Source organism: Hippopotamus amphibius, chromosome 17 (genome assembly GCF_030028045.1).
Source record: "Hippopotamus amphibius kiboko isolate mHipAmp2 chromosome 17, mHipAmp2.hap2, whole genome shotgun sequence".
Classification (NCBI taxonomy): Eukaryota; Metazoa; Chordata; class Mammalia; order Artiodactyla; family Hippopotamidae; genus Hippopotamus; species Hippopotamus amphibius.
In genome coordinates, this window is record NC_080202.1 from 25,175,535 (window position 1) to 25,199,771 (window position 24,237).

At 39.0% G+C, this 24,237-nt stretch overlaps 2 protein-coding genes across 2 annotated transcripts in view; both read right to left on the minus strand.

Moving 5' to 3' along the window:
- The window catches only part of GDPD1 (glycerophosphodiester phosphodiesterase domain containing 1), a 46,409-nt gene extending 35,698 nt beyond the window's left edge, over positions 1–10,711 (minus strand). The window contains 2 exon segments of the mRNA XM_057715835.1: positions 10,227–10,450; positions 10,452–10,711. Coding sequence (XP_057571818.1) covers positions 10,227–10,450; positions 10,452–10,711 — 484 coding nt within the window.
- A 6,848-nt stretch (positions 10,712–17,559) lies between these two features.
- Positions 17,560–24,237, minus strand: SMG8 (SMG8 nonsense mediated mRNA decay factor). Its single transcript, XM_057717195.1, has 4 exons — positions 22,455–24,237; positions 21,723–21,868; positions 20,585–21,457; positions 17,560–20,175 (listed from the first exon to the last, which is right to left on the minus strand). The coding sequence occupies exons 1-4, from the start codon at positions 24,220–24,222 to the stop codon at positions 19,978–19,980; spliced, it is 2,985 nt and encodes a 994-aa protein (XP_057573178.1). The 5' UTR covers positions 24,223–24,237; the 3' UTR covers positions 17,560–19,977.

The following is a 24,237-nucleotide window of genomic DNA, read 5'->3' on the forward strand; positions in this document are numbered from 1 at the left end:
CGAGCCACAACTACTGAGCCCACGTGCCACAACTATTGAAGCCCATGTGCCTAGAGCCCATGCTCTGCAACAAGAGAAGTCACCACATTGAGAAGCCCTCGCACCACAACAGAGTAGCCCCTGCTTGCCACAACTAGAGAAAGCCCATGCACAGCAACAAAGACTCAATACAGCCAAAAAAAAAAAAAAAAAGTCCAGTTGGTGTTCGTTTTCATCAAAAACTAAGGAAATATGTTATATACAGATCATCAATATTCAAGGACAAAGCATTCTAGAATACTACCAAAAAGAAAAGAGTGCTAAAATGGTTATTTGTAGATTAGGTTAAACTACTGATTATTGTGCCAAAAAGCAAGGAAGTTAATAGAACAGAGGCCAGTTTGAAGGAGCTCTTACTGGCCAAACCGGAGACAATGTTAGCATCAAAATAATGATTGTAACAAATTTTAAACCACTGAACAAAAAAAGGATATTCTGAATCTATTTTAATAAATGGATGGAAAGTTTGATAAGGAATGGAGTGTTTATGTAGTTTCAAAGTACTTTCCTACAACAATACTAATTACAAAGAGAAAAAAAGAGTACCTTCACAACAGAAAAGTCTGGCAGACACCGCTTTTGCCAAATAATCAAAGTCAACATCATTAGCTCCTTCAAGCTGACTTCTGTGTCCTTTTAATTTCCTTGCATTTTGGTACAATAAACAATCAGTTTGGGAATTCCCTGGCAGTCCAGTGGTTAAGACTCTGCATTTTCACTGCCAAGGGCTCAGAACTAAGATCCCACAAGACATTCACAGAGTGGGTGGGGAGAGTGGCGGGGTTCATGTCTCAACTCCTTATGAAGAGTTTTTTTAAAAAATCACTTCAGATTACAATGATTCTTATTACAGTCAAGAGTTAATGCCTTAGGACCTTCTAGGTGGCACAGTGGTTAAGAATTCGCCTGCCAATTCAGGGGACATGGGCTTGATCCCTGCTCCAGGAAGATCCCACATGCCGCGGAGCAACTAAGCCCGTGCACCACAACTACTGAGCCTGAGCTCTAGAGCCCGAGAGCCACAACTACTGAACCCCTGTGCAACAACTACTGAAGCCCACATGTCTGGAGCCATGCTCCACAACAAGAGAAGCCACCGCAATAAGGAGCCCATGCACCACAATAAAGAGTAGCCCCTGCTCGCTGCAACGGGAGAAAGCTGGTGCACAGTAACGAAGACTCAATGCAACCAATAAATAAATAAGTTTATTCAAAAAAGAGAGAGTTAATGCCTTAAACTAGCAGTCCCTAACCGTTTTGTTCTCAGGACTCTTACTGAGTACCTCAAAGAGGTTTTGATTATGTGGGTTGTATCCATTAATAACTACATATTAGAAATCGACTTCCAAATTTTAAAAATTTGCGGACAACAATAAATCCATTACATGTTAACATAACAGTTTATGAAAAATAACGATCTGAGAAAAAAAAATTTTAAACATCAAAAAAAAAAAACCCGAAAAAAACTTTTGCTGCATACCAAAGTATGAGGATGATTGTCTTGAGGGAAAGCACTTGTACAATTTCTTGAATTCTGAGCTGAATTAGCCTTTTTTTTTTCAATGCTAAGAGTGGCATTGTTTTACACTTTTGCAAATCTCTTTAAAGTCTGCCTTAATAGAATACAGTTAGATTCTCATGTCTGCTTCATACATACATATCAACCTTCACACAGATAGTTGGAAAAGAAAGATTCTTCTTTGATACTGCACCGAAATTCAACAAATGGCAGATTCTGGAAAGTTAGTTGTAATGTGGAATCTGAATCATATCAATGACCTCTTCATATTCTATTACATGAAAATTGATTAGTCCATCTTGAACTTTGAATGGATATTCATGGTTTTATAATATAATGCACTGGTTTTTTGGAAACTATTGATTCACTCAATTATGCTGATCTTCTAAACATTTACACATCTCATTAGACAATATTTTTTAAAAATCACATTTAATACCTCATATCATCAGGAAAATCTTTAAAAATTGGAAAGGTACCAAGCTCACAGTGGATGACACAAGTTTTTCAGAAGTCTAATTTTTGCTTGAAAGCTCAAATTTAATCATTGGTATTGCCTTAATAGAAGGCAACTAGATTATTTTTCTTCTAATGACAGACTCAATTTATTAATTTTCAAGAACATATCTGTCAAATACTCAAGTGTGAATAACGAGTTAGTCAATTTTTTAAGTAAAAATGGTGTTCTGTGGAAAAAGAAAAAAGGCTCAGCCAGCTCAGAATTCAAGCAATTGCACAAGCGCTTTTCCTCAAGACAATCATCCTCATATTTGGTATGCAGCAAAAGTGGTTTCTTGGGGTTTTTTTATTTTTTACTTATTTTTAAATTTTATGGGTTGCGCCAGATCTTAGTTGTGAGAGCTCCTTAGTTGTGGCATTCGAATTCTTTAATTGTGGCATGCAAGTGGGATCTAGTTCCCTGACCAGGGATCGAACCCAGGCCCCCTGCATTGGGAGCTCAGAGTCTTAATCACTGCACCACCAGGGAAGTCCCAAAAGTGTTTTTTGTGTACTCCCAATTTTGTCACACAGAATATTAAAATTTATGTGTACTCAAGGATTAAACTTTAATAAAATTAAAAATTTTTTATAATACATCAAAGATATTCTTAAATGAAACTGCCTTTTAAAAAAAAATTGTGAGTGCATGGTGGTGAGGAATACAATGGCTACTAGTACATTTGGTACCAATATTTTCATTTGCGCTAAAGCAACAGCAGCTTTACCCACTATTGCTTTTGCGCCATCAGTGCAAATGTCAACAAGGTGAAAAAGGTAAGTAATGTCGTGTGAAAATAGTTTAGACCTTGTAGGCCCATGAAAGGTCTTGGGGACTCCCAGGAGTCCACAGACCTCACTTTGAAACCACCATCTTAAATAATCAATGATGAGAAAAGTCAGAGTGGTCACCTCTGGGGATGGAGGAGGACAGACTGGGAAGGGAACCAAAGGAATCTTATGGGATTCTAGAAATGTTCTAAATCTTGATCTGAGTAATTGCTACCTGAATGTACACATGCATTAAAAAAGATATTAATCTGTACACTTAAGGTTAGTGCTACTAATGTATGCTATCCTTAAACTTTTTTTTTAAAGCCTTTATTTCTAAGTCTTATGTTTTTTATATTCTGGTACATCCACCTAAACCTTGAGAAGGCTTTTTGAAGGCAAGTATTGGGAGGAACATCTATCCCCAACTATCTGTTTCCACCTAGTAAAGGAAAATTCCAATCTAGTCCCCAAGGAGGGAAAAGAATGGAAGGAACACTTTTAACCTGTCTTTACTCCCTCATATACTCCTCCGCATGGGAGCAAAAGTGACATAGTAGAAAGAGCTGTCTGTCCATCAACCCTTCACAGTCCCCTTAATTTGGAGTAGCCCACCCTCAGAAGGAACAAAATTGCTGCTCAGCGCTGCATGCCAGATCTTAGTTCCCTGACCAGTGATCGAACCCGTGTCCCCTGCAGTGGAAGCACTGAGTCTTAACCACTGGACCGCCAGGTAAGTCCCATTCCTCTTTCTTTCTTTTTTTTTTTTTTTTTATGGCACACGGGCTTAGCTACTCTGTGGCATGTGGAATCTTCCCAGAGCAGGGCTCGAACCCATGTCTCCCGCCTTGGCAGACGAATTCTTTACCACTGCGCCACCTAGGAAGTCCTCCTCTATCTTTCTGATGCATGCAGTTTATTTCTAAGTTGGTTCCAAACTTGGGAAGGGAAAGTAAACCGTCTCAAATTCCAATAGCAACAGCTTTGTAATACTCATGTGCTGGAATATTCCACAAAACAGTGTTCAACAAATATTTATTAAGTTTGAAAAGATATGATATTTGTTTCAAAATAATCCAGGTGAGAAGAATGGTCAGGGATACAGATGAAACAACATCGGGCATGAGTCGATAATTGTTTGTATCTAGGTTACAGACTCTTACTACTTTTGTATATGCTTGAAATTTGCCATAATAAAAAGCATAAAAGATACTTATTGTTTGATCTTTTTGTTTGAGGGAAAGGAGTTCATTTAACCCTAACAGCTTAAGCATGAAAACGTTATTACTTAAGATCTTTGATCTACTTTATAAGTTTATGAAATTAATAGCCAGTACTAAATAAAATAAAGTATTGAAAAGGTGGTCAAGATATTAATAATTAATAGAAACTAGACACTGTGCTAATACTCTATATATTATTGCATTAAAATACCCACAACCATGGCAAGTATTACCATTTCTAGAAATAAAATTGGGTAAGGTTGGGACTTCCCTGGTGGTCTAGTGGTAAAGAATCTGCCTTCCAAAGCAATGGATGCAGGTTCCATTCCTGGTCAGGGAACTAATATCCCACATGCCATGGGGCAATTAAGCTCTCTTGACACAACTACTGAGCTCATGTGCCTCAACTAGAGAGCCTGCGTGCCATAACTACAGAGCCCACGGGCCCTGAAGCCTTCATGCTACAACTAGAGAAAAGAAAACCTGTATGCCGCAACTAGAGAGAAGCCCACACACCACAACTAGAGAGCCTGCAACAAACAGCCTGCACGCACCGCAATGTAAGGTCCCACATGCCACAACTAAGACCCGACGCAGCCAAGTAAATAAATAAATAAATATTTTAAAAATCGGGGGTAAGGTCACCTAGTCAACAAGGGGAACTTGATTCAAGCATAAGCAGTAGCAGTGTGACTTCAGATCTCTCCCTTTTTATCACTAACTATGCTGCAGTTTCTAGGCTGCCATTCACATATCTTCTTATTTCAGTTTTACAGATAAGCTGTTCATATTGGTCCTTATTTCCATATTCTTATATCTGTTTGTAAAGCTCGAAGATAAATCCCACAATGATAATACCCACAAATTACTTGTTAGATTCATATGGTGAAAGCCTGGAGAGTAACTAAGGGACTAATTTAAAAGTATGCCATTCCTCTCCAAGGAATTACTTGGTGATAGCTCCTCTCCCATGAAATGGTTTGAGTTCCTTCTCTTTTCAACTACCATCATATCATTCAGAGAGCACACCTGCCATTAATTTTTCTTTTCCCTCAACAAGCAGCTTAATGCCTAGCTTTGCAAATAACCATTCAACATGTAAACAAGTTTAATTTTTAATTACTTATGTAATTAACCATGAATTGTGGATGAGAATGAGTATCATAGATTTTACATGCTATCCTACTGTAATTTGTTCATAATTTCTCTGCTTATGTCCTCCTGCCTCCCTCTTTACCAGTTCACATTGTTTACTTGTTTGAAAAAGCTTCACTTCTCAATACTATACAAAGTTATACTTCCCAATTTTTCATTCTATGTTAGCTTTTCCTCTCTTATATAGTGTTTCATAATTGCTTTGTGATAGGTTAATTTCTGTTAGGCTAGGAAAAGTAAACATTCTCTTTTGTATCTTTAATTAGATTTAAATACTGTAAAGGAAAGAAATATCTTTTTAGTTTCCTTTTTACCTCCCAAATGTTTTATATACCAATAAACATTCAATAAACACTGTAGACTTATTTTACAGCTATCATCCAACCACCACTATCATTAACATCTTCTGTATACATGCTGTGTGTGTGTGTGTGTGTGTTTATAAAACCAGTGACAAATATGACAATGTGCACCAGCCACAAAATAACTTCCAAATTAAATATTTTCTGATACTGGGAAAGACAGCTTAGTGCAAATAAAACACATTTTAATGTTTGAAGACATAATCCTATCTCAACTTAAAATGGAGTTATTCAGTAAATCAAGCAGCAAAATAAATTCCTTCTTCATTTCTAAATTCACTCATTCACTCAGTATTTATAGTGCACCCTGGAAACTATATATGATTCTATAAGAGCATATATGATTTCTATAAGAGCATAAAGAGCTTGTAAGGACTAGAGATGGTATATACAAAGGAGCATTTCTCAATATGGGATCCCTGGAACACTGAGGAATTGTTTCTACATTTCAAGGGGGAAAATATTAGTGAAATTTATATTTGCAGATGTAAGGGGGAAAAAAACGCATCAATAGCATAGAAGGACAATATTCAAAGTGTATATTGATACAGCAGCAACATTTACCAACTAACCACCACATGTGTGCTCTTTTCCATAAGTGGTTTTTGCTATCTATCTTATCATACTTTCAACTTTTTCTGTAATGATATGTAATTCTTCTAAGTTTGTAATACGTATAATTTTTTTTAAATACAGGAAAATACAAATATTTTATCCTTGCTTTTACCCTCTCTTTACGTGCTCAAAACCAAAACAAAACTACTTCCAGTGACACTCTGAGACTCAAACTGATGCCTCAATTTCCTCCTTGAACAAAGTTCAGGACTCAGAAGCAGCCAGTGTCCGTGAACAATATTTACCCTCAAACTTATCACCTGAGAAAGCAATCTGTGGCAAAATGCCCAGATTGTGACAGTACTTTGCCTTGCAACTAAGGGTGAAAGATTAAAAGGTGAAGTGAGGACTTTATCAGTTGATGTTTTTTTTTGTAATTCTTTGGCCACCAAACCCTAATAAGTAGATCTCTTTTTTAAAAGCCTGTTGCTTAATTCAATTGGCTCATAGAGATAGGTTAGGAAGTATGAAAAAGTTATTTCCCTGCTATCCTGACTCTAATTAACTCAGTGAGCATCTGAAATAAGTGTATATACAGTATGATTCCAAATGCAGGAAAAATATGTACTTAAAGGATATACTTCAGGGGACTTCCCTGGTGGTCCAGTGGCTAGACTTCACACTCCCAATGCAGGGGGCCCTGGTTTGACCCCTAGTCAGGGAACTAGATCCCACACGTGGCAACCAAGATCCCACCTACCGTGGCTAAGACCTGATGCAGCCAAATAAATAAAAATAAATATTAAAAAAGGACATACTTCAAAATGTTAACAGAGATTATGTCTGGATGGTGAATTCGAGGAACTGTTCTTTCTTTTTTCATTTCTATATTTTCCAAATGTTCTACAGTGAATATGAGTTACTTATGCAAATGTAAAAATATTAATAAAATTCATAATTTCATAGAGAAATAATAAAAATAGCCTTTGAGAGTATGGCTTGCTCTCGATTTAATCCAAAGGGTACATCTTTGGTCCCATTTGCATTTCATCAATACACTGTAGTTACAAAAAGTGTTCTTTGGCCAAATTGATAAGGAAACACACGGAAAGTATCTAGCACACAGTAGATAACTAGCAGACAGTAAGCTATTATTTTAAGTGTATGTTAGGATCTGCACCAGAGGCTAGAGACCCAAGCATTAATAAAATCTAAAATCTGCCCTTGGGGCTTCCCTGGTGGTGCAGTGGTTAAGAATCCGCCTGCCAGAGCAGAAACTAACACAACATTGTAAAGCAACTATACTCCAATAAACATGAAAAAAAAATAAAGAATCCGCCAGCCAATGCAGGGGACACAGGTGCGATCCCTGGTCTGTGAAGCTCCCACATGCTGCAGAGCAACTAAGCCCATGTGCCACAACTACTGAGCCTGTCTGCCACAACTACTAAAGCCCACACACCTAGAGCCTGTGCTCCACAACCAGAGAAGCCACTGCAATGAGGAGCCCGCACACCACAACGAAGAGTTGCCCCCACTCGCCATAAAGAGAGAAAAGTCCGTGTGCAGCAGCAAACACCCAACACAGCCAAGTAAACAGATAAATAGTCTAATGAGGGAAGTAGATGCCCTACTACAATATAATGTAATACAATGTATGCTTTAATGAGGTAAGAACAAAGCAGGCCTACACCATTTAATTTTTAAAACAGAGTATTTTCTACTTCCAAGGACAATCAATCAGTAAAAGGCAAACACGTTCATTAAAACTTTGAAAACATTAAGTATAGAGTGATCTCATTTTTTTCTCACTCAACTCAAAGTTCTATTGCAAAATATGAATGTGACCCCCGTATTCATTCTTATATTTCTAAACAATTTTACAGTGTTCAAAGTGCTTTCTGTACACCTAATCCTCATAACAACCCAAAGAGAAGCAAGGTAAATGGTCTCCATTTATAGACAAGGAAACTAAGGCTTACTCCCAAGGCTAATGAGTGATAGGTCCAGAATCTGATTCAGGTGCTAATGCTTTTATAGCAGACATAATATAGTACACATTAAGAGTTTTAAGTTAAAGCAATTCAGGTGTATATACTTTATATAAAGATCAATGTTTCAATCTTGGAATGATCATACGTCTTGGTTTACATGAAATATCAGGTTAGGGTGATAGAGAATCAGGCCAAATGTTAGTGATATGCACGGAGAAGTACACGCAGATAATACTGATTGCTGTTTTCAGTGTCCAAGACAAAAACAAAAAGCAAGCAGAAGCTGACTGCTTCCTAGTCTATCATTTTCCAGAAACTCAGTATCTTGGGTTACAAAGTGTTTTTTAGTAAATATATCCTCTATCACTCTGGATTCAACTGTATTATTTGGTACACATATTCAACAAAAGCATGTTAAGCACTAACACACAGGAATTTACTACAGTGTTTTAGGACTATTTCAAGCCTATAGAGTTAACAAGATTATTTCTTCTAAAATAAAATCTAGATCACCCACAGTTTAGATGTTTGAAGATGTTTAAAGTCACTCTTTAGTACTATAAATTTTTAGAAAGGACCTAGGTTTGTTTTGGTTTGGGTTTTTAGTAAGCACACTTTTGTTTTTTTTTTAAATCAGTAAATACAACTGCGATAGGTATTGCCTATCTCCAGAGTAGGACTACTACCATTGAAAATACTTCTATGGCTACAACTCAAACACTAAAAGTTTTTTGGCTCCAGTGGTTGAAGGCACATTAGTAGTCATATGTCATCCTACAGTTTAACTTTGTATCTATTAAAATACAGGCAAACCAAATAAGAAATAACATGGCATTTAGCTGGTGATAGATCTCTTAAAACCTTTGACACTTTTCATGAATGGGAGACTAGCATAACCACTGAAGTCACTCTTTAGCACTATAAATTTTACTGATAAAATTATACAGATTTTACAGAGGCAATAGAACCTTATTCCCAGCCAATTCTTGTTAGAAAAGGAGTCATGGCATTAAATCAAATTTTAGGCGGTAAACTCCTAGAATTTATCATTTCAAACACTAGACTGTAAATTCCAAGCAATTTTAACTTGGTTTAACATTCATCTCTAAAGAACAGCTAAAATTGATTGAAACGCTCCAATCCCACAACATCTTATACATCATGCTTGAAATGAAATAAAGACATTATTACACAATAATGAAGAGGCAAAGGTTTGGCCTGCTGTCTGGGAAGTGAGAGGATGAACTATCTAGGTTCCTTTTGACAAGACACTGTTCCAAAAGAAACTTCTTTGTTTTCTTCAAACAATATGGTCCTGTCAAAAACTAAATCATCTTTTTGTCTTTTGGAAATCCACACGTCACTGCTGGGGTGCAAGGTGGGGTTGAAAAAAAGAAAAAACAAAGAAAAAGCCAGCTGCGAGGTTTGCAGCCTTGGGAACCAGGACGCTCCAGTTTCTCTCCCACTCCAGCCCAAGCTATAATCGTCACCTTGGGAAGGGTCCCCGGCTCAGGGACTCGGTTTCCTCCTCTTTTCAATTATCATGCTCAGAATGAGGGGATGGAGGAATGAATTGGAACCGGCCCCCAGGGACTGCAGATGCCCGGGCTGCACCACGCTCCAGGTTCACGCAGTTCCTCAGCCCTGGAAGCAGTTCGCCCCATCTTCCCACAAGCTCAGCCACTGGCTGTCTCGGAACAAGTCTGTTCCCAGTTCCCCCGGCGGGGTACCCTCGGCTCGGCCCGGTGCTCCCCACTTGTGCCTCGCTGCTAGGAAGGGACCTCGCGATCATCCTTCCGTCCGCCGAGAAACCTCCATCTACCCTTCACTCTCACCCTGCTCCTTCCTCCTTCCGAGAACCCCTGACATCGCTGCATTCCAGAGATCCCCACCTTGGGTCTGTCTCAAGACCCCTCTCCTTCCTCCAGGCGACCTCCCCTTCACATTGCCTTCATCTCCAGGGGAGCCCCGTATTCACACACGCCCATCCTTCCTCAAACTCTCACGTATTTCCACCCGCCTGCCTTCTGCGGAGGACCCTCAGCTCTAGTCGTGGTGGGAAAAAAAAAAAAAAAGCCGCCCCCACCTCCGCCACCTGGACCCCTCTCACCTCCGCGGTGAGAGATGTGTTTACTGAGGAATCGTTGCTTCTTTCTCTGGTGCAGCAAGGTCGGGTATTTGAGCAACAAGAAGGAAGTCACCAAGTACCCTCCCACGGTGGAAAGAAGATAAAAAGCCGCAGTGGACGACATCTCAGCCACCTTGTGGGAAGTCTCCCGCCGCCCGGCCCTCTGAACTCCCCTGAGACGGTCGCAACGGCTGCGGCGGCGGCTCTAAGTCTGCTCGCCCCCGGCCGGTGCCCGCGGCGCAGCGCACTTGTCGGCGCCCGCCCACCACGCAGGCGCAGCCAGACTCCGGCGGCGGAGCAACAAAGGGGCTCCGGCACGCAGGCGCGCTCGGGCTGCGGGGCAGGAGCCGGCGGAGGTGCAGGAGCCGGCGGAGGTCCCGGAGCTGACTGTGGTCACCCAGCTTTGTGGGCCGACTGTCAATGCAAACTGAAGCGAGTGCTTGGAAACCCGCCAGTGCTTTCGTCATCACTCCGACAGAAAAGGCTATTCAAGGAGAGCCTTCAGGAAGGCCTGACATGATGAGAAAGTCCACATCGAAAAGGGATGATTCCAGGGCGCCGTCTTTAGCCCAAGGAAATGCAAAGAACTCTTACGGATGGAGGTGTTGAGGCTTACTAAAACAGATAATAAATACACCCATTTGTTTACCCAAGAGGGAACTTTCCCTTGTGGCACACATACCAAAAAAGGTACTAGTTTATCAGTCAAGTATCTGAGAGATGGCTCCTCTCCTCTGGCATTTGATTGTGAAAATGCAAACCTCATGCCTTGTACACGACAGGCAGTCAAATGTTCGTTGAATTATAAGTCCGTTTAAAATAATGAAACGTTGACAAGGTTATAGGTTATCACTTAAAAGTTTTGGGAAGACTGGAAACTAAATTTCCTTTCATCCCACACATTCCAAACTACCATAAGTCTAGGAGCCACATTTAAGTGCAAAAGAATTAACCTAGGGCTGAGGGAGAAAATTTGGCCAGAAGAACTGGTCTCCCACAGCAGTAGAATGCAGAGTGATTATTTAAAATCATGTGACTCTTGACTCCAGGCTTAAGCAAATTTCTCTTCTGTTTCCTTATCTGTAAAATGAGGAATTTTTTACTAAATGATAATCTCCAACTCACACATTCTGTTAATAGTGACTTCCCAAAGATTCCAACTTCCTTTAAGAAAAGTAAATAAAATTTAGAGGATTCTTGAAAACAAGGGCGTTCATTAGATTTTAAAAAGCAGGAAAAGACTTTTGCATGTTTACCATCATAGTAGTCTTATTTCTTGGTCTAACACCAATATACCCAAAGAAATGATAAAGCTTTTGTAGAAGAAAGAGAATTAAGTATAAAAATTTCCAAATACAATCAAACTTAAAATTAAAAACATTTTAAGGAAACTCACAAGTTGAAAAATAATGCCTTGTTGGGAATTAAGGAAAGTATCTGTTTAGGGCTGTCAAATTATATTGCATAGATTAGCTGTGCTCATGGTTCTGTTTCCCTTTCCCAAAATCTCACTTGACAGCAATTTTTCTTCAAATTTGATGACTTTATGATTAGTATAGACATATGTATATGGTAAATATTAACAGCAAAAAAAAATGTAACTAAGAACATTTAGCCTTCTGCTATAGAGGCACCAGTGGCTTAGCAGATAGAACTTTGAACTTAGAATCCCTAGATTTATGGTTTTATTTATTTATTGGCCACACCGTGCAGCATGGGACCTTCGTTCCTCCACCAGGGATAAAACCCATACCCCCTGCACTGGAAGCACAGTCTTAACCACTGGACCACCAGAGAAGTCCCTAGAATCCATAGATATAGCTATGCCACTTTCAAACTGAGAGATTCAGGGCATATCACTTAGTTTAAGCCTCAGTTTCACATCTGGAAGATGGGGGATACTAGTATCTAACCTCAGAGCAGTGTTTTGAGGATCTAAGGAAGTAAAATGAAAGCAATAAAAGTATCCTAGGGAGTCCCCTGGTTTCCTAGTGGTTAGAATTTGGCAACAAATTTGGGGAAAGTATACAGGGTTATTCAAAATAAGTAACCAAGCAGGGGCACATATGCTTTAGTGAAGGCCCAAGAAAATTAACACTAATGAAAGAACAGGTGAGGAATAATAGTATTGGGTTGGCCAAAAAGGTCATTTGGGTTTTTCCAGAACATCTTACAGAAAAACCCCAACGAACTTTTTGGTCAACCCTATAGAGAAGCAAACATGATGAGAGATGTCTTCCAAAATGAAGGCCATATTTTGAGGGAAATTTACAAGAGGCTCCAAAGTTAATAAGACATTATTTAAGCCAAGAAAGGAAGTTAGCACAAGCAATCAATTATCAGAGGGGGAAAATGTTGAAAAAGAAAGAGTATCGGGTGGTGGGGTTGAGGTGGGATGAATTGGGAGATTGGGATTGCCATATATACATTACTAATAAAAATATCAAATTGTACACTTTAAATATATTCACTTTATTGTATGTCAACAAAAAAAAAAGAAAAAGAAAAGAAAAGAGTATCAGAAATCACTGGTCTGGGACTTCCTTGACAGTCCAGTGGTTAAGACTCCATGCTTCCACTGCAGGGGTCATGGATTCGATCCCTTATTGGAAAACTAAGATCCCACATGCTGCTCGGAATGGCCAAAAACATTTTAAAAATAAAGAAAAATAAAAACTTAAACAAAACAAAAAAGAAGAAGAAGAAAGAAATCACTGGCCTGTTTCATTGAGAAGAGACAACTGATATCTGGAGAGGTTAAGTAGTTTGCCCAAGACTATACAGCTAGTGGCTGATATAACAACAAGGTCACCAATCTTAACTCAGTTCAGGGGTTGGAGAAGATAGTATTGATCTTCTGAAAAATAGTCTTGCTCTTTATAGAAGATAGTTTTAAGGAAATACCCACCTAAAAAGTGTCCTTTGGGACTTTCTAGGTGGCGCAGTGGGTAAGAATCTGCCTGCCACTGCAGGGGACACGGGTTTGAGCCCTGTGCCAGGAAGATACCACATGCCGTGGAGCAACTAAGCCCGTGAGCCACAGCTATTGAGCCCATGTGCCACAACTGCTGAAGCCCATGTGCCTAGAGCCCGTGCTCTGCAACAAGAAAGGCCACCGCAATGAGAAGCCCAAGCACCACAACGAAGAGTAGCCCCCACTTGCCACAACTAGAGAAAGCCCGTGTGCAGCAACGAAGACCCAACACAGCCAATAAAATAAATAAATAAATAAATTTATAAAAAAAAAAAGTGTCCTTTGAAGCATATCAGAGGTAGCAGATTCAGGTTGTAGTATAGTGAAAAGAATATTCATGCTAGTCAAATGAGTCCTTAACTTGTCATTTCAAGCCCATCTACAATTGTATTGCCCAAATTATTAGGGTTCTAGATAGCAAATGCAATTGAATAGGAACATATATCATTGGGACCAGAAGACATTTACCCAAGAGTTCTAAAGGAACCCATAAATTAAAGTGTGATACTAACAGATTGGCACACTGCCATTAGGATTCTCAACTCTAACAATGAGAATCTGATACTAGGTTAGAGCATGGTTCAATTTCCTTCAGGTCAATTTAGCAATATATATCAAAATGTAAAATGTGTATATCCCTTGACCCATCAATCCCAGGCCTAAGAGTTTATTCTGCAAAGAAAATTTCACAAGTATGAATAAAAGATATATGCACCATGGTATTCCATCGTTCATAGAAGTCCTAAATTTAAAAGAACCTAAATATCAAACAATAAAGGACAGATTATATAAGTCATGATGAAGGAAAATAATGCAGCCACTGAGAGGAAAAATGTTTACCACATACTGTAGAGTGAAAAAGAGTAGATTACAGAACAAGCTGTATTCTGTGATTGCAATTACGTAAAACTGAACACATATCCACATGTGCCTGTATGCATGAGATATTTAGAAGGACATTCACTAAAATGCTGACAGTGGTTACCAGAGCACTAGCAAAGCAGTGGAACTGCAGGTAAACTTATCTTTGTTTTAAAAAAATTGTTGGGACTTCCCTGTGGTGCAGTGGCCCTGGGGGAGCAGTGGATAAGACTGAGCGCTCCCAATGCAGGGGGTCTGGGTTCAATCCCTGTCAGAGAATTAGATTCCACATGCCTGCTGCAACTAAGAGATCGCATGCCACAAGTAAGGAACCCATGTGCCACAACTAAGGATCCCTGGAGCTGCAACTAAGGAAACCTGGAGCTGCAATTAACAAGCCTGCCTGCTGCAACTAAGACCTGGCACGACCAAATAAATAAATAAATATTTCCTTTAAAAATTGTTAAATAATAACAGGTACAACAACTACATATTTGTTTTACGAAAATAACAAAGGTATGTTCAAAAACAAAAATTGTTTTAAATGGGATTATAAACTAGAGAGTCTTGCTTTTATATTTAGAAAATAGCCAGGATAAAATAAAAGATAAAATTCACTCCATACTCAGGACTTCCCTAATGGTCCAGTGGCTCCTAATTCAGGAGGCCTGGGTTCCATCCCTGGTCAGGAAACTAGATCCCACATGCCCCAACTAAAGATCCCGCATGCCACAACAAAGATCCCATGTACTGCAACTAAGACCCAGTGCAGCCAAATAAGTAAATAAAATTTTTTTTTTAAAAGTCACTCGATACCCAAGTACACATAACTTTGTAGGAGAAAGGAAGTAATAAGCAACTGTGGTCATATAGTCTTCTAAAAGTGTCTGGAATAAAGAAGAACCACAGGATATAATTTACACTTTAGAAATTTTTCTTATACCTAGTCAAACTGTACCATTGCTATACCTACGGGCAGGATTATTCTCAGTATGGAAAGGTTTTGGAAAAATACTTAAATTGTATTTAAAAGATGATTGGATCAAAGCTATCAGCTACAAACAGGGAATAATAACAATCCCTTATATTTATAAAACAGTTTAGAGTTTGTAAAGGATTTCAATTAATGAATTCTTTAAGTGTTTGAACCACAGGAATCCTTTAAGGTAGATAAAAGAGTTATTACCTCCACTTTACAAATCAACAACACACTTAAGCTTTAGATGGGCTCCAATGTTAGGAGATGTAGTAAATTATCTCAAGACACCAACCCAATGAGCTGCTGTGCCAACTCAGGCCAACAAACATTATTAAGAGTACTAAAAATTAAACAAACTATTAGCTGGCATTTGTGCAAAATTAAGCAGTGTTCCAAAACCTGAGTGCAGTTCTATTTGCTACATCTTAGGACAGACACAAAGTTGTGGGAGATAGAACAGACAAGGGGCAATTAAATGGCCAAGGGATTTGAGAGACTGCTTTATATAAAGCATAAACAGACTAACAAAAACTAAACCCAATTTTTAAAAGACACAGAAAGGTACAAGAGAAAAGGTGCAAGTCAAGTCTACAAAACTGCTATAAGTCATGGTACTTACCACAGGTACATGTACTAGGCACTGTTTACCTGATTATAAAATGTAGGACTAAAACTAACCAAGACTCCCAAACTATTAGAATCATGGGATACCTTTAAAAAGTAAATTTAAGATAAATTATAATTATTATCAAGAATTTCTCTATTAGGTGCTTTATATATACTCCTTCAATCCTCATAACCACCCTTTGTGATAAATAATAATTATTACCATTCTAGAGAAAATAACACTCAAAGATTAAGTAGACTATCAGGTTTCTTAAGTGGTGGAGTCAACTCTTTTTGGCTTCAATCTACTATAACACTATTTTATACAGAAGAAAATATGGAACAGGAGAGGATATAAGAATATAAATTTCAATACAGTTTTAGAGAGAATCAAGATTTATACTCTTGGACTTCCCTAGTGGTGCAGTGGTTAAGAATCCACCTGCCGATGAGTGGACACAGGTTTGGTGCCTAGTCTGGGTAGATCTCACATGTCACAGAGCACCACAACTACTGAGCCTGCACTCTAGAGCCTGCCTGCCACAACTACTGAGCCCACGCACCGCAACTACTGACGCCCGGGTGCCTAGAACCTGTGCTCTGCAACAGGAGAAGCCACCGCAATGAGGAGCTCATGCACTGCAATGAAGAGTAGCCCCAGCACCACAACAAAAGAAAGCCTGTGCGCAGCAATGAAGACCCAAGGCAGCCATAAATAAATAAATTAACAAATCAATCTTAAAAAAAAAAGATTTACACTCTTAAAAGAAATTAAGGACTTCTCTGGTGGCATAGTGGTTAAGAATTCGTTGCCAATGCAGGAGACACAGGTTCAGTCCCTAGGCCAGGAAGATACCACATGCTGCAGAGCAACTATAGAAAGCCCGTGCACAGCAACAAAGACCCAACGCAGCCAAATTAATTAATTAATTTTAAAAAACACAGTTAGAGAAACTGACATGCAGTTTTTATCATTATATTTTCTAAAAAGGCAGAACATAGGAAAAGTGCAGCTTTGAAATCAAAGTCCTTAATTTAAATTCTGACTTTGCACGTAGAGAACAGACTTGAGGACACGGCAGGGGATGGGGGGTGGCAAAGGCGAAGCTGGGACAAAGTGAGAGAGTAGCACTGACATATATACACCACCAAATGTAAAATAGATAGCTAGTGGGAAGCTGCTGCATAACACAGGGAGATTAACTCACTGATGGGTGATGACTTAAGAGGGCTGGGATAGTGAGGGAGGGAGGGGATATGGGGATATATGTATAAATATGGCTGATTCACTTTGGTGTACAGCAAAAACTGGCACAACAGTATAAAGCAATTATATTCCAATAAAGAGCTTAAAAAAAATTCTGACTTTGCTACTCGCTAGCTATATGTGACCTGGAACAAATTATTTAATCACTTCAACCTTTACTTTCCTGATAATATGGATGATATCCATCTTGCAATGCTTTGAGGATTAGAGGCAATGTATGCAAAATGCTTACTAAAGTACCCAGCAAGTGGATATTCATGAAATAGCTATTATTACTGTGTGCCATTCAGTACACAGTAGCTATTGTTATTTTTATGAATCAGGTTTCTCTAGTTCCATTTTTCTAATTTTTTTCCTGTTCCTTTAAAGTCTTTTTAATTTTTAATTTAATTGTTTAAACTAAGAAACAGATTCACTGTTTAAGTGGTGCGGGGGGAAACTTAACTTTAAGTAAACCAACATGTGAAACTATTAGAAAAATTAGATTAATGTAATTTACTTTATAAGGTTTATCATAGTAGTTCTGTAAAGAGTAAGCACTCAAACAAAATATGATTTACTTCCTAAGTATTTTAATTCTATACAACTTTTCACGGATACATCAAAAGACTTAACAATAGGCCAAAGGATGCCCTTCTGTCCTGATTCTTAAAAAAGAATCAATTTGAAACATCTGCTTATATCTCAAAAAAAAAAAAATCTACTAAGCAAAGGACAATGCAAATGCTGCTCCAGAAGAAATATAATTTCTTTAATAAAGCCATCACGTTTGAAGTTTGCTGAAATAAGGTTTGTATGACTAAAGAAAAAGGTAGTAAGCAATACAGATTGCATAGTCCACATTTCTCTAATATAACACCCTGTAAACCTATTTATGGATAAAAACAAGCATGAAGAAGTGCTGCCAACTGTCTCTTAAGCAAGTTATAAGTACAAATAGCATAAAAGTTTTGTATTTACTAAGTGAAGTCAGTCAGAAGGAGAAAGACAAATACCATACGATATCTTACATGTGGAATCTAAAATATGACACAAATGAACTTATTTACAAAACAGAAACAGACTCACAGACATAGAAAACAAACTTATGGTTAACAAAAGGGAGGGAGTGGGGGAGGAATAAATTAGGAATTGGGGATTAGCAGATACAAACTACTCTATATAAAATGATAGGGACTTCCCTAGTGGTCCAGTGGTTAGGACTCTGTGCTTTCAGTGCTGTGGCCCAGGTTCAATTCCTGGTCGGGGAACTAATTAAGATCCCACAAGCCACAAGGTGCGGGTGAAAAAAAAAAAAAGATAAACAAGGTCCTACTGTATAGCACCGGGAACTATATTCAATATCCTGTAATAAACCATAATGGAAAAGAATGTGAAAAAGAATATGTATATATATGTGTGTGTATAACTGAAATACTTTGCTGTACACCAGAAACTAACACAACATTGTAAATACTTTAAAAAAAAAAAAGTTTGGTGTTTAAAAATGCTATAGAAATTCAAATTAGGGTGGCTTCTATAACCAAATCAATCACTTACTAATTTAAGCAATAATGTAAAGTTGTTCCATGTAGAATGACATCAAAAAAGAAATAAAGCAAAAAAGACACAGGTTTGCTCTTCTGAAACCTATCTGTTCTCATAAACTACTTTCTTACAGTTCTTTTGGCCTACAAGTTCACACAACCTGTTAGTCAAGTCTTAGAGGCTATTAAAAAACAAAACAACTATTAGTACATGTCCTACAGAGCAATCTAGCTATATTTCCCAAATGGAACAACAAAGGACTATGCTTAATACAAAAGTAACTGTGATTTTAAAAACGGATATAAAAGGAATGAAAGATGTAAAGGAAAAGGATGAAAAATAAGGATGGGATGAAAGAATATAGACTAATGTTCACATTGGCTCAGATTCTCCTCCTAATTAAACTACAGTAACATAGGCATAAAAATACATCTAATTAAATCAGTTTTAAATTGGCTGCTAGTTATGTGTTTCTCTCTATAGATTTTAAAGTCAAAACCTAAGTAACTATTTTAAGGTGGTAGCAAGATGTGTTAAACAAATGCTACATTTCATATATGAGGGTGAGTCAGAAATTATCCACACTCTGGCTGTAGAATTTACAAAAGTTTTAATATAACCGGAGTGCAGATAATTTTTGACTCACCCTCATATACTGCAACTAAAATCTCCAATTCTATTTGCTCAGCATTTCAAAACGAATGTGTCCAGGAAAATATAATCAATTACACTAGAACTGGCATATTAACTTATCTGGCACACTTAGCTAATTAGTGATACATTAGTGTCATCATGCTGATGCTGGTGAAAGTTAGCACTGATATGAATTGAAAAAATTTTGATCACTAAGCAAACTGTTTCACAGTATAGCAATTTTCAAAGAATAAATTGTGTACTAACATTCTGGATAAATAAGTTTTAGTTCAGAGAGCATTCATTTAAAATATGGTATCTCATCAGTCCAAGAATAAAATGGTGAGAATAAAACAATGTAACTCAGGTACCAGAACTGTGAGCCAAACATTAGGGCATTTTTTTTTGCAATTAAGTCCTCATACAATTACCAGATAATCTACTGGATCATTTTGTTTATTTTTTTTTTGGATCATCTTGTTTTAAAGATAATTTCAGGTGCAGCTTTTTAAGGAAAATCCCAGCTAAAACACCATTTTTGCAAAAACAAAGCTTTGGCTCAACATGATAATGCAACATTCAATTACAATAGAAATATGTTTTATTATGGACAGTGAAACAGAAACAAGAGAAAATCGAGGTATCAACCATGTATTTTATGTCCTTTTCTAGAATAAACAATGTTTATTAGGAAGTTGTACCCCCATTTATAATAAATATCAACAACATCATGAAATCGTGGAAAAATTATTGTCCGAATACTGAACTCCTATAACCAAAACACAATTTGGGTTCAAGGAAACAGTATCACATACCAAAAAACACCCCATACACACCAAAACCAAAACTCAGCTCCAGTTTTAGGACTGCACTGGCTGGAAAACACTTATTGTGTTACTGCTTTAAGAACCCCACGGAGCACCTTGTAACTCATCAACTGCACATTTTCCTTCGGAGGGAAACAAGGTCCTCTCTCAGTCACGTAGGCATAAGGAAATCTCAAAACCCAGAGGCCATCAGGTGGGAGAGTGATTTCTTGTTTTTCTGGGTAGAATACTGGACATGGCGGTGGGCCTGGCTGAACCTGAAAAACACAGGTTATGTGATTATTTTAACACGTTTCAATAAGAAACACCTGAAAGATAAGTGCCTAAACAAAGGATAGGTTCAAAAGGCACATAAGATTAAGCAGGTGATGTTTATACCCTTAACTCCAATCTTAACTGATATTACATTAAATAATCTCAAATATTATCTTGCTTTTCTACAGATTTTTAACTTTGAGTTCTGCCTCTAATCAAATGATGTGAATTGATAGTGTGAACGGATTAACACACCTTCAATTTATTTTTCAAGAAACAATATTGGGTATAAGAGGTATTTGAAATTAAGACCTGTTTAATTAGTTTGATACCCTATACTTTTTTCATACAATCGAAACAAGCATCAGCAATTTTTGTTTGTCTGAGGACAAAAAGGGTTATATTTCTTACCTGAGGCATCAGTATTATCTGCAAAGGAGCATCCGGAACCACAACAAAAAGCCTCATAAGTTGAGCATAGTGTGGTTTTAGCCCTCTACCCTGAGATGACGACAGAATGTATAAGGGCATATCGCTATTCAGGGCTTTTAAAGCTGATTCCTTGGGCCCACTTCCCATTACTTTCATTACTTTGTCAGGTCCTGAGCACATAAATCTTCGACCTCGAGAGTCTTCATATTCAAAGCCCACAAATGCTCGTGCTATGTCATCTCGCCGTCTCCCTCTTCCCATTACCACTGCACTTCTCTTTCCAGGAATCGCTTTATTTGGAGCAGGCCAAGAATTTGTGTCTAAGTCTCCTTCATCTTCAGCTCTAGTCCTGATGACAATGTCCCAAGGCATAAGATAGTTTGTTCCTGGAATGAAGCCCTGTTGGTCCAAACCAGTATGAAAGTTATAAGACTTTGCAGGGCCTAGTTTCACCAAAGACCAGCTGGAGAACTTGGGTAGGAGACCTTTGGGGCAATTTGAATGTAGCATGCCTGGGAGATATTCAACTGTGGATGCCTGTCGATCAACCAAGTTTGGTCTCTTTTCAGTTTTTACTTCTCCTTGACCATGAACTTCTGGATTATCTCCTCCCGCTTGTGGATCAGCTGGATAGGTACCTAAACTATCTGTGGATTGGCCTAAACTTAAAGCTAAACTCAGGCTTGTGCTCTCTCCTTGGGTTTGAGGTTCTTTTTCTTTAAGTTTATCAGCATCTGCATCTGGAGGGGCAGGAGATGATTCGTTTTTGGCAGGAGCAGGATCTGGAGTACTTGGTTCAAATACTGGGAAATTGATGTGATCCAATTTTCCACAACATTTTTCTTCCAGAAGCTATGGAGGAAGGGGAAAAACCAAACAAATCCTGTGAACCTTTCATTAAAAACAATGCATTCTTCACACTAAAAAGCAAGATCAACAGTTAATGGGTAAGCAAATAAGTATATATGAAGAAATTTCCCTTGTTACATATAACACTGCAAGTCACATTTACTTATCTAGATATTTTGCTTCTGAAAAATATATTTTTACTCAGATGGTAGTTAGCCAAAAAAGAGAGGGGAGAGAGAGATGAGGAAGAAAAAAATGTAGAGTCTACCTGATAAAAGTCATAGTTAGCTGCCTTGATATCAAAGGGATCATCTCGAGGTGCCTGTTTCCTTCCACAGTTACAGGCACCAGTGGATCGAGCTCGGCTATTGTGATATAGCACAGGAGGGTTTCTATCAGCCTCTGGTTTTTCTCCTGGAAAATGTAAGTCATTATTAATTTTACATACAATGCGACCTAAATTTACTTTGCATTCAATTGCATCTTAACCCCCAAATTTCTCCAAACAGTTCTTTGGAAATGATAAGGGAAAAAATCCCAAAACACCAAAAACACAAAATCTTGACTAAACACACCTAACAGAAGCAAGTAAAAATACATGAAATAATACATATTTTTAATCTAAACTTTAAGGGTTTCCAAGTAAATTTTATCATCATCACAGTGACCATACATTTCAATATATTCATTTCAGTTAAACAAAAGCTCCAAGGTAAAAATGTTAATATGAAATCCCTGAAACTTTGTATTATTTAATAGTTCTCATCTACTAATCCCCTAGGGTTCACTCTTTAAATACAAGAACGTAAAATTAGGAGTCATAGCTCCTGAAGTCATTTTTCTTTTTAGAGCAGGAGAGAAAACTTAAATCTGATGTACCTAAATTTCTGTAGGGCTCTCTTTTTAAAATGTCAATACATTGTGAACAAATTCTCTTAAAACAAGAATAAAAACACAGCTCAAAGTTTTGAGTTCAAAATGCTGAGAAAATTTTAGCTACCTGATTTAGGTAAGGAGTGAAATTTATGTACACAGTGTTGATCAGTTAAACTCCTCTCCTCACAGAGCTGATGGCCATTGCTCCAAAACTTGTAGCAGTCCTCGTGTAATTGCATGGCATATTTATGAAAGGCTGGGCCCCTAGCATGTTGACTGTACACTCGAAGAGCCTGGGCAAGCTGATTCTTATGGACAGTCATCGTGTAATTATGAGGCAAATTTGACTGGTAGGCACTATGGGCCATGGGTAATGCTTTTTGGCATCGGTTCTCTGAGAACTTTGTGTCAATATCCAAAAACCCTTCCAAGACTTTAATACTGCTTAAAATCTTAGATGTTAGCTCCCCGGTGGGAGATCCTGGGTCCTCCTCTTTCCCATCGATAGCTACTTCATACAGTTTTGAAGCTGCTGAGATCCACTTCTGATAAGTAGGAAGTTCAAAATGGGAAGGCTGCGGGTTCCTGCCCACACTGTCATCAAAACCTTTCTTGCTTAGTACTAGCTCTACATGCTGCCATAGGAATTCCCGGAGAGTGAAATCCACTAGCTGTGCCGAAGAACTGGAACTGCTGGTGTCAGTGTGGAAAGAAAGCTGTTGTCGGCTGTGCTGCCTCATCACCTGGTATCGCCTGGACCCAGAAAGGGGTGCAGGGACCACCAGCAAAGATTCAGGGTCTTTCACAGTACAATGACTCCTAAGTTGGTCCAGCAACATGCCTACTGGGTCCTCCTCCTGGCTCCCAGGAACTATGTACACAAAAGCTTGATTGGCAGGCACAGTAAAGAGGCAGTTGATACTCTGATTAGTCAAGACACGACTCTTCCGGAAGATTCTATAGATCTGGTCTTCCAGGGCATGCTGCAGTCTCCTTTTGGGAGAATGCTTCTTGGGTTTGTCTGGATGAGCTGGGTCTTGGTTCCGAGGCGGTTCCACCTTGAGTGCCCCATTGAGTTGAAAGAGGAAAAGGAGTCGAGGTGGGCAAGGTCTGCAGTTTAGCTTCCAGTCTTTGCCAACCGGACAATCCTTAATGGCTGTTTTGAGGAGGGGCAGTACTTTCTGTCTCAGTCCATCCAGGGCTCTGAATACTCGATCATAAGTGATGTCAAAGGAACAAGTGGGATGGACCAGAAGCAGGATGTGACAAACAGAGAAAAGGTAAAGGAGACTGAGGCACTGCAGTTTCTCTTGATGCTTCCAGAACTCGTGCGCTTCTGCATGAGGTAAAGAAAGGCCACCTCCAGCTTCCCCACTCTGAAGGGCCCGACAAGCCCGCAGAAGCTGGGAATTGTCACAGATGGAAGTGAGGAGAAGATAAAGAACTTTGCTTTCCTGGTTGTAATAGGCTTGCAGAAGGCTATAGTCCTGGGAACCTGGCTCAGTTCGGTTCCCTTCCGCGGCAGCTACGCCTCCCCGGACTGGATCCCCGGCCCCGGCCCCGGCCCCAGGGTCCCCAGCCCCACCATCCTCCCCGACGGCCCCAGCCTCGGTCCTGATTCCAGCCCCCGAGTCTCCAGGATCTTGGTGGCGAAAAAGGGGAAAGACCTGTCGGTCGCACACCGTGTTCACAAGTGAAAACTTCTCGGAATTCAGGCGCAGAGCCGTCTTGCCGAAGATTCCCACCACGCAAATCTCATCCTCCCGCCAGGGAGGCTCCGCTCCGCCAGCAGCGCTCCCACCACCCTCTGTAGGGGACCCCTCGGGACTTTCAGAGCCTGTCCAGGCTGAAGCGCCCATTAGAAGCTCTCGCAAGCTGACAGGACCCGCCATGGTGCGGAGACTACT